General features: G+C 48.5%; 1 protein-coding gene across 1 annotated transcript in view; it reads left to right on the plus strand.

The window, feature by feature from the left end:
• Positions 1–11,499, plus strand: part of CTNND2 (catenin delta 2) — a 700,986-nt gene that overhangs the window by 568,041 nt on the left and 121,446 nt on the right. Inside the window, exons 16-17 of the mRNA XM_011364122.1 lie at positions 1,740–1,859; positions 7,080–7,265. Coding sequence (XP_011362424.1) covers positions 1,740–1,859; positions 7,080–7,265 — 306 coding nt within the window. The remainder of the gene's footprint in view (positions 1–1,739; positions 1,860–7,079; positions 7,266–11,499) is intronic.

The raw sequence follows: 11,499 nt of genomic DNA on the forward strand, positions 1-11,499 counted from the left end.
CACTTCAAGGAGGAATGGCCTAAAAATGCTCCCTTGTAAAGCCCACCCTCGTGTAGAAGACCAGCCTGCCTCTCCCCGCTTCCTCCCCCGCAGGAGTTGGTTCTCCCCACTTCCCAGGGCAATGTCAAAACCCGGGCTGGCCACCTAGGGTGGACTCTATAACACTTTGCCTAAAAAGGCTGTCAGCATTTGCCCAGTTGTATTATCTAAGAAACTGAGGAATTTGGTTTGCATAATAAGATCAGCAAATGCCAAAAATACTCATTTGAATTGAATAACCTTTCCCATTATTATATTAAAACACCGATAGATCCTATTTAAACATGTTTCACAGAATTCTTTAGATATCAAAGAAAACATTTATGGTCAGTAGCATTTTAACATTAGTCCTATCTTATTTTAATTGCTAAAAAAAAAAAAAAAAAGCCCATCCATATTGTACACCACACCCTTGCTTTCTTCACCTTTGAAGACCTGGCTTCTTCACTGCTGCCGATGTGCCCTCGGACAGCCTCCTTGAGCCTCAGTTTTCTCATCTATAAAACAGAACGAAGCGTGACAGTGAAGGCCGTTTTGATGAGAATACATGTGTTCATTACAGTGTGGGTGTGTGGGTTTGTCCTACGCAGATTCTCCTGCGGGCTCTTCCTGAGGATCTGCCAGGTGGCTGCACCAGGCAGTCAGCGAGAAGCACTGCCCTCCCCACCCAAGCCTTCCCTCTGCAGTTAGAGCTAGAGTAGTAATTCTCAAAATCGGCACCCCTAAATATGCAAATTCTCCCACTCCGCCAGCGCCCCAGGGCGGGCCTGCAGTCTGCGTGGGCGCTCCCTCTGGGCGGTGCTGGCTGGCCCACGTTCAAGGGCCATTGCCCAACCTAGACCTCTCGTTCCATCATCCTTCCGCACTGTTTCTTAGATTCTTTCAATCCCTTTTCATCTTCCCTCCATGAAGCCACCTCCTCCAGCACCCCTCCACTGGCTGTGCTGTCAGAATGTCAGGCCCTGCAGACCCTCAACTGGAGCCAAATCCTAGCCAAGGTTAAGAGATGAAGAACTTACTTTCAGGTGGTGGAGTAACTAAAAGCACCCCAAAGGTGCTTTTAGTCGACGTTCGACTGGGAATAACTGGGCTTTTTATAGGTCTGGAAAATCTCTCTGCTTCCCAGCCGTGCATCACATTACAATAGCATGTGCCGGACCAGGAAGGAGCTTGCTTAATTCCCACCTATAAAAGTGGCGTGGGCATCCCCATGGCTAAATTCCCCCAGAGCCCCCGCACTGTGTTCTTAGAATCAATTCCTAGAAGTTTATTTCTGGAGAGACCACAGTAGGTGTCTTTTTGAGGCAGGGTTAGACCTCTAAAATATTTCAGGAAGTTAGAAGCTCCGTCTTTGAAGCACGTCTCACACTTCTCAAAGAGGCAGGATCCTTTGACTCAGAGTTTCTGGTTCCTTCATCGATGGTGAAGGAAGTCACGGGCCCCTCGCGGATCGCGTGTGGAATTCTGCCTTCTCCATTTCCCGACTTGCGTTACAGATGCCTGTGACGTTCCCAGGTCCAGGCTGCGTTCGATGAAGTGGTCGGATGTGGTGAAGGCACATCCCTACTCATTCGAACTACATTTTTGATAAACCTGAAAAGGCAAGCACAATGTCCTCTTTAAAACGAGGAGAGGCGGCGTGCGTGGAAGAACGTTCTGGTGAGCACCCAGAAGGTGACTAATGGGTCCTCTTGCTTTGCAGGAATGTCAGCTCGGCCGGAGAAGAAGCCCGCAGGAGGATGCGAGAATGCGAGGGCCTCACCGATGCCCTGCTCTACGTGATCCAGTCTGCACTCGGGAGCAGCGAGATCGATAGCAAGGTGTGTTGTGTTCGCGTAGATTAAGCATCTTAGAGAATAAAGATGCCCAAGGGACGAAGCAGTAGCTGACAGCAGTGGAGGGCGAGCGCTGTGTTTAATACTCTCACTCTGAAATCTGTCTTGGTCTCCAGCATTTCCTACACGGCACTTCTAATCCTAGCCGAGAACGAGGCACTTAGCTCTGGATTAGTAATGGGGAAAAATTTAGATCGTTTTAAGTTACTCGAACCACAGGTGTTTAAAAAAAAAAACAAATGGGTATATGAACTCTTGCATACCACAGTACCCACAAGCTTCTGGGTTTATTTTATGAAATCCACTTTCAAGAGAAAAAGAAATATTAAAACTACCTGAGATTTAAATAACCTTCTTTCCTACAAGTTAGCTTTTTAATGACTGTGAATTGTATCAAATGTCATTTAAAAAACGCCAGATGAAGTCTAAATAAATGCTGTCAAAACGCGAAATAAATGAGGCTGTCAACATATTTATCACAGGGTCTAGCAATGTTTTCATTCACAAACCAAAATAGAATTCGATGGGCTTTTCCAGTGTTTGAGCTATTTTCTTTTACCTTAATTTGTCTTTTGATTAGTTTTGATTCTCCCTAAATATCAATTTCTGAAGTAACTTCATAATATCCTGATATAAACACAGAGTTGACTGCTGCTTTTAAGGTAATTCATGTGATAAATATGATACCTTAGAGTTTCTCAGGAGTCACACTGCTGATGTTTTGGGCCAGGTGACTCTGTGTAGCGGTGGGAGCTGTCCTGTGCAGGTGACTCTGTGTGGTGGGGGACTGTCCTGTGCAGGTGACTCTGTGTGGGGTGCTGTTCTGTGCCGGTGACTCTGTGTGGGGTGCTGTCCTCTGCAGGTGACTCTGCGCAGTGGGGGAGGGGGGTACTGTCCTGTGCAGTATAGGATGCTAAGCGGCAACCCTGACCCTTACTCACTGGATGCCAGGAGCATCCTCACCCCACCCCACTAGATGTTACAAACAAAAATGTCTCCAGACATTGTCACATGTGGTCCCATGGGGAGCAAATTGGCCCTGCTTGTGCAGCATACCTTAATCTCATGGTTTCCAGTGCCCACTGTTCATTAGATTTGCCTTTGGAGAGTTCAGGAATGTGCCTGGGACCCACCACCACCCTCTGAAGCGAAGGGTCTAACTCTGGTCTCCAGCGTTTGTACCTTTAAAAATTCCCCAGGTGCTTCGACGTGCGTCTTGGAGTAAAAGCTCACCTCAGTAGATACACTGAGGGATATGGTGTAATGTAATGTAGTTGCAAAGTCAGATAAAGAACGAATAAGAGTGATTTTTTTTTTTGTCCATTTGGTTACTGACCGGCGTGGGGGATGATCTAGCATAGCACTTCTCAGCCTCACGACATAGTAGAGTGACTGAGAAATTTAGGAAATGACGCGCCTGAGCCCACTCCCTAGGTTTTAGGTTAACAATGTCTTCTGGGACTTCACCCCTGAGTCCTAGTGGACTCCAGTTACGGACACTGTTTGTCAACTTATCACTGCCACTCGGTTACGTTGCATTCATTCATTTACCACATACGTGTTATCAGTTTCCAAGACAGAATACGACGGAATAAAAATTTTATCGACTCCTCTTGCAAACACCCTTAATGGCCATTTTCATATCATCAACAGGAAAATTAGGTCTCTAAAGAAGTGACCGGTCAAGATGTCTTGAGTATTTCCAGATGCCTGTTAACATGATAGACACGTGATTTTTTAAAAGAGCCAGGTAGTTCACTGAAGCCACAATGCCAGGATCTTTGTATTCAGAGTGGTAAAGACTGAGGTATTGGGATACGCAGCCTCTAACTGGAATGGATACTGGAAGAGTTTTAATGCTGCCTGAGCCTTGCCGTTGAAAATAAAGTCAGTAGCCTGCGGCCTTGACCGAGTGTCCATAGCAGCCTTCGGGAGCCTGGGTCAAAACCACTGTGCCATGAGGCACGCATTCCTTTTTTTATGATAGAGCAGATGACCGGACTCCTAAAACTCTTGGAAGACCTTCGAGATCCTCTCTTAAATTCTGCATTTTCCTCCAAAAAGGGAATTGGAATAATCGCCACAGCCAAGCTCCATCCCTGATTTGGATAATCGGGTATTCCTGACAGAGCAGCGGGAGCACCACACTCTGCATCAGAATAGGCTGGTGGATGTGCCATCTCCACCTCCCACTGACTAGGGGACCGTGCCTGAGCGACCTCAACTTTGTCACAAGGAGGGTTTCATAGCTGTGGAAAAGATCAATGCTTTGCTGGCCAGGATATGCTCTTGAGTCTTGACATATTATTGTCCCCTAATTTTCCACTCAGCCCTCTGCTTGGCCACTTGTAAGCTTTCACAATGACAAGTTAGAAGGGGAAAAAAATGAGTACGTGTTCTCTTTAAGGCCAACGGAGTTAATGAATAAGAGCCTGGATTTCATGCAAGCTCTCAGCTCAGCTCCTGTCACTGGGACGTTTGTTGAATGGGTAACATATGGCAGAGCAGTCTTCGGACAACTTCCAAATTAGCCCTTTCTAATAGAAAATAAGGAGGCAAAATGACCCTGGTGACCACAAGGAACTGCTAAAAGCATTGTTGACAGCAATGGATGTCAGGAGCAAAACCACCAGCTGCCACATGCCTTTTGCTTGAATCCCAAAGAAAGGCAGTGGCTGTCTTTTATCTTTCCCTTTTCCTGTCCCTTTAGAGAAAAGTGCTTGAATTGTAATTCTCCAAAACCAAACTTAATGAGGGAATGGGGGTGGGGGGAGGAGAGGTTAAGATTCATTCAATCCCTGTGGCCTTCCTGGCCCATGGTGTCCTCTGGACACCCCCTCCTCGCCTCCCCGCCTGACCCAACCCCACTTTCTCTCGCGCTGTCCAGCCTCTCCCTAAATCATCACCCAGCCACAGGTAGATCACAAAGCATTTCCCCAAACTGCAGATGTTGTCCTCAGTTGTCCTTTGTTAAACAGAGGCACAGAGAGGCCCCCGGGGAAGACGAACAGCGAGATGAGAAGGAAGTTTATTCTTCCAAGTCTTTGATGTAAGAAAAACCAGTTTGCACTGATTTAAAAATCGTTCTGACTTAGGCCATAACGTTTTCCTTTCCGGGAGGGATTTTTTTCCCTCTTTCATGCATCGTCCTATGTTTACCTGCTTTCATGCTGGTGCTTTTTTGATACCGAGAGGATGCTTGAAATAGAAAATCAAGTTGACTCAAAGCCTATGGGATTAGCAGCCATGAAACCTTGAAAAGCTGACAAGAAAGGTCTAGAATGGCAAGGCTCCAGAGAGAGATCCCGAAAACCAGTTTCCCTGGGTGATTTGCATGTCTCCATAGTCAAGTCAAAGCTACATGCTGCCTTGTACCGGATTCCAATCTGGTGCCCAGTCCCGCCCCCAATGTCCCCAGCCCAAGACTGGGGACAAGTGGCACAGTCTGGTATGACCTACCAACAGCTTTGGACCGTGTCACCTTCATCTGTAACATGGACTGATGTCCTTTGCCTTGAATTGGTGGCTGTCACGCAGTAGGTGCCTGAAAAATGATTGGCATGCTTTTAAAAATAAAAGTGACCCCAGTTCAATTTTTTTTCCACCATTATTTTGTCCTTTTTTTAGATCGGGTATTTTTTTCTCCCTTCATCACGTGGTTCTTCAAATCCAGAGCAAAGGTCAAAAGTTTGATGCCTTGGGCTGAACGTGTGTCCCCCTCCAAAAAACAACTTCACATATTGAAACCTAATCTCCAGTGCGATGGAGTTTGGCAGTAGGAAATAGAATCACAGAGAGATTTAACCTTGTGCACACAGCAAGGTCACAGCTCATTGAATGGCAGAGCCGGGCTCGAAGTCGCATGCCTTGGATCTGCAAGCGATGCTTTCTCTGCCACTGTTCGTGACATGAACCCTTACGTGGCCTTCAGTGCATTCGAGAAGCTCTTCCCCGTACGTAAACGACAGTTTCGCTTCCTGTTGCCGCTGTAAGAAATCGCCACCATGTGGTGGCTTAGAAACACAAATTTATTATCTTACCATTTTAGAGATTACCAGTCCGAAATGGGTCTTGTCGGGCTAAAATCAACGTATTGACAGGGCTGCACTCCTTCTGAAGGCTCTAGGAGAGAAGCCGTTTCCTTGCCTTTCACGGCTTCTAGAGGTCGCCAGCATTCCTTGGCTCGTGGCCCCTTCCTCCATCTCTACAGCCAGCAGTGGCAGGTCATGTCCTCCTCACAACTCCTCCGTCTTCCTGTTCCGCTTACAGGATCCTCCTGATTGCATGGGCCCGCCTGGATAACCCAGGGTCACCACCGCATCTGAAGGTCACCGGATTGGCAAGCTTAATTCCACCTGGGACCTCAGTCCCGCCACCACATAAACTGACGTGTTCGCAGGCTCCAGAGATGAAGATATGGGCTCTTGTGGGGCGGGGCGGGGGGGCAGACATTATTCTGCCTACCACATGCACATGCTCTAGCTCACCTAATCCACCCAGCACACTAAAACATGGGTACAGTGATGACCATTACGGTGCAAGTTAGGGAGCCACGGAGACGTCAGGGGCCTCGTCTAAGTCACACAGCCAGTCGTCAGAGCCCTAGGGTCCTACCAGTGTCCAGCTCTGCAACACGCATCCTTAAGCACTGTTTCCCCCCTACTGAGACAATCAGAGCACCAGCCATCTCAAAACCAATGACTTGCAAACGTTGTGCTTCGCTTGCCTGGGACGCACCTGGTGTGTACCATTTTTTCTTCCGGAAAGCACCCTGGTGCACGGTAGACCTTAGCGTCACCTTTCCAGAGCTGATGGAAATCTGGTTATCCACGCTCTTGGTGATTCTGTGCCTGGGTCCCATGCGGGAGACATCCCTAAGCAGACAGCCTCTGGGACCTCTTGAGGTCGTAGGCTCTTCCACACTCACAAGCGAATGTCAGCCAACAATGCAGCTGTTTATAGAAGCAACTCTTGTTGATAAGCTGTTTCTTTGAGGGAGAAAAGGCCCTGAGACCTTTCCAAGCCTTTCTAAGCTCTCTGCACTGCGGCCGGCGTGAGGCCAGCGTCAGGGGGCGTCCTCCGGGAACCTGCAGCTCAGTACATCCACAGAGAGAGGTGTATGAGGACCAGTTGCTTTTCTGGGTGGAGTGCTGGTCGGTTTTTATCCATTCACTTTCTGTTTCCTTCTTTTTTTGGGTTCCGTAGACCGTTGAAAACTGTGTGTGCATTTTAAGGAACCTGTCGTACCGGCTGGCGGCGGAGACGTCTCAGGGACAGCACGTGGGCACGGACGAGCTGGACGGGCTGCTCTGCGGGGAGGCCAACGGCAAAGACGCCGAGAGCTCCGGGTGCTGGGGAAAGAAGAAGAAGAAGAAGAAATCGCAAGACCAGGTGATGCGGCCGCTCGCCGCTGCGCGCGCGTGTCCCCTCCCGCGTGTCTAGGTGCGGGGTCCCCGCGCTCGGCGATGCCGCTGCCGCGTCTGCTCGGTGGTCCTGGGGGAATTTCACAGCCGGGACAGAGGAACGTTCAAGGACTCCGCCGCGTCCGGCTGCGTTGAGACAGGAAATTTTAAAAAAGAGAAAGAGCCACGGGGGGCCCCAGGCAGGCGCTCTGGGACCGGCGCGCACAGTCAGACCAGGTGCCGCTGCAGCTTAGCGCGCAGGTGTCGGGTCCTTGTGGGCGCCGGGCAGGTGCCTCGCGGGCAACAGATGCCGCGGGTCGATGCGGTCTGCGAAAAGCTTACGAGAAACACTTGAATCCGGCATGGATTTTACAGCACGTTTTGAAATGTTCGGAGATGCGACCTTGCCCTGACTGTGTGGGGGACATGGAGGTGGCAGTCAGAGAATCACAGCCCTTAGCTTGGGGGCGGGGGGCAATTCTGATGAATGCAGGAAGCTGCCCAGCTGGAGAGGCCTCTGCAAGACGAGCAGGCTTCACCCGGGGCAGCTGGAAGTGGTTGCCCTGCTGTGAAGTGCAGGCTGATAGGCAGCGACTCTCCGCCTTGGAGGAGTCGGAATAACTTCCACCCCTCTCCCTGGGGCCTCTGGGAAGCCGAACCCCTCAACTAGCGGGCCCCCAGGTAAGGGAGCAGGGGGAAGCAACGTCCTTCCTGCCACCAGAGTTGCCCCATCCTCCCAGACACTGGTCACAGGTCCAGCCTCCCCCTCCCCCCCACACTGGTTATACGTCCACCTTTCCTTTGGACACTGGTCAGATCCCAGCTGCTTGGGGTCCTCCGGACCCAGATCCGGCTGTCCCCAGCCTTGGACGACTGAGAAAGCCCAAGAGAACCTACAACACTCTCACCAGGGTTTTCATTCAAAATAGCTAAGCAACGTATCTATTTGGCTCATGGCACCCCATTTTTGAAACTCTTTTAGGAGTCATTTCACCTAGAGTAAGGGTTAAAGGAACTACTTTATGAAGAGTAAGGATAATGCGAACGCGTTCGTAAATATAATTCCTGAATTTGACTTGAATGCGGCAGTGTTTGCATCTTTGTAGGTAGGCTCCAGTTTTCTGGCTGTTTGTGGGCCCTGAGGCTGCTCCAGGTGCTTCTACACCTGGCTCTGTGTGTTCCAGTTTAAACACACCTGTAGTTTAGGAGACGCATGCGCGTTGCCTCTTCAGTGTGACCTTTCACTCTGAGAACTACGTTCCCAGCCTTGCGTTTTCTCCCGCCCTGGGTCTGTCTGTGCCCTGGGTCTCTGCTCCGTGTCCTGAGTCATAGGAGCCTTTTGAAAGAGCAGTCGTTCCTAAGTCAACCTTCCCATCAGGGGAATACAGTCGTCAGCCACCAGGTATTTATTGAAAATCTCCTGTGTGCCAGGCGTTATACTAAGTGATGGCAGATACCTCAGTTTTCCTACCTGGTGCTTAAGGGAGCCAGGCCGTGATGGGTTCCGAACGTTTTCAGTGTCCGATAAACTAAACATGGCCTAACAAAGGTATAATGGGCTCTTATGGTTTCCTTTTGCAGCAGTATGATAACCTCGGGCCCAGACCCTACACCGCTTTCTTCTGGAAAGGGAGCGAGCACAGTAAAGGGCAAACGGGGAACCACATGTGGGCAGGAATTCAGTTCTTCTCAGTCTGCGCGTGATCACAACCCCCTGGTCTCGCCTGCCCCCGGAGGAGTCAGAATCCCAAGATGGGCCCCGGCAGTTCCAAAGGCGGACTGAGAAAATTGCCTTAATATGGTGTTTTGCCTTGACTGAAAAAACTTTAAACGGAGACCAAATCCCCTCTAATTTCAAGGTTTTCTCTCTCGTCTGCTGCTCAGATTCCGAAGTGCATCTTTCCGATGGCCCCAGTGCCTGTCACTGGTGTCTCATTAGTAAGATTCCGCCCTGAATCCTGAACCCTTGCTCCACCTTTCCAAGGTGCATCCATGTGCCCTGAAGTCTCTCTATTGACAGATGAGATTAGGAGTGATAGGGTCCTGGGAAGTGGGGTCAGGAGAGAAAGTTCACGGACTTCACCCCGAGATAGGGCCCCACCTTAAAGCTGTTAGCCACCTGCAGGAGACCTTGGAGTAAGCTACTTGCCAGGCACAGAGCGCTGCCCTTCTCGTCCTATGTTATGACATCGATGAGCTCTTTCCTGAGTTGAGAAAGGTGAAGTTGTCACCAGACAGGTGACAAGGATCTTGTCAACATCATGAGGAAGAAGCCATGGCCAGACAGCAAAGGTCTCCTATCTGTTCATGTCCATCTGCCGACTCTTAACAAGGTGATCAGGACAATTTTGTGATTTTTGCCAGAGTCTAAATGCAAATTAATATGGGTCACTTGTCCTGTTTTTTTCTTACAATAGCCTCTAAGGAAAAAATGATTTCTTGAAGAAAGTTTTATTGTAACTGCTATAAGTTACAATACAGTAGAATATTGTTGTTTATAAAGAAGCTTCAAAGTTATGGCTTCAATCAAGTGATAGTTTTTTTTAAAGGCTTTTTAACTGGGCTCCCTCTAATATGAAAATATTTTGAAGCGCTTGAAAATTAAGTATCAAACTTAATGAGGGTAACAGTCATGCTTGTTTAAAAAATCCATTTGAGTGTGTGTTGTCAAGTTCCATCTATATAAAAAGTCAAAAGTAAAAACTCTTGCATTTAAGGACCGATGGAAGGGAGGCAAAGCTCAAAGGCCTGGGCCGGGGAGGGGCGTGGAGGCCCAGAGATGAAGGGCTTGAGATGAAAGGAAGAAGGAGAGGGCTAGGAGGCCTCCACCAAATCCGCCGGGCCTCCTGGCCAGGCCCAGGGAGGGCATCGAGTCAAGGCGGTGCCCCGTGTGGGAGAGACGGGCATCTGAGCCAGCCCGGAGTCTCAGCCCGAGAGAGCGCTTCACCCCGAGGACTTCCTCCAGTGGTTTGCGCTTGGGGAGAGCAAGCTGCCCTTCCAACAAAGGTGTCTGAAGGAATCAAAGGGCAGGCCACCTCCAGCGGGAGGAGGAGCCAAGGGCCTGATTCATCACCTTACCAGATGGCAGCAAGGTGAGAAATGGGCGTGTCCCCAGGCCTCTCCTGTCCATCTGCATCTACTAACAGCCGGACGACAGCAAGTTACCTGAGGGACCCACAAACTGATCTCACTCATCTCGATCGGTTTACAGCTGTAAAGATGGTCAGATGCCATACATCCCTTAATATCTGCACTGCTTGTAAAGTCAGGTTTTTAAAGAGTATGTAGTGATTCGAGAAAAAGGAAGAAAGAAATACAAAAACAGGTGCGTGCACAGATATGATTAAACCTGGCCAGTTTTGTAAAATATGTGCCATTTGCAAATGTAAAATCTATGCATGTTTAAAACACTGTGTCTCTAGAAAGAGGGCAGTAACAGCAAAGATGGAAGACAGTGATTGATTTTTTTTTGTACTTGTAATTTACAAATTTACAAATGGGCATTACACCTATAATCTTTTCAAATACTATCGGAGAAATAATATTCAAGAAAGCACTAACTGATTTGGTCAATGTTGGCTTATAAAAACATACAAGTTTTCTTCTCTTAAATTTAAGACATCTTGGAGAAAGGCTCAAGGGGCTACATAAGATGACAGGTTATCTAACCCATAAGGGAGACTTCCCAGGACACAGGAGCCAGAGATTTTACCAGAAAGCACAAGCGATGAAAATCGTGATTGGTTTAATGATTGCCTCTGGAGCGTGCTGTATTCCAGAAATCTATGTTGAGTCTTAGGTTTGGCACTGATATTCTGTACCTAAGGAAAATACTATCACACCCTTCAGGTCAGATTTAGTTATAACGAAAATTTCAGCAACTTTTTCTTTTAGATCCCAGGTAGAGATAATTCAAGAAAATATATGGTGCAAAGATGCTTTATTCATACTCTTATTTCAAGAAATGATTGCTATCGAAACGTACTAGGATCATCAGACTCTGAGCCCCTTCCAGGCATCACGTTCTGGTCCAAAAAAAGGCTTTGCGAATTAATTAATTAATTTTCGTCTCTGTGCTTAGCACCTGTTGCTGAATTATAAGAAATTGCTAGTTTCTCTAGCCTTTTTGGGCAGAACCTCCCCCCAAAGCAGTCTGCATGTCATTCCAAGAATCACATCTCACCTGGCAGGGTCCTCTGTGCCTTTCAGCAGAGCTCTGTACC

This window comes from Pteropus vampyrus, unplaced genomic scaffold (assembly GCF_000151845.1).
Source record: "Pteropus vampyrus isolate Shadow unplaced genomic scaffold, Pvam_2.0 Scaffold94, whole genome shotgun sequence".
Taxonomy (NCBI): domain Eukaryota; kingdom Metazoa; phylum Chordata; class Mammalia; order Chiroptera; family Pteropodidae; genus Pteropus; species Pteropus vampyrus.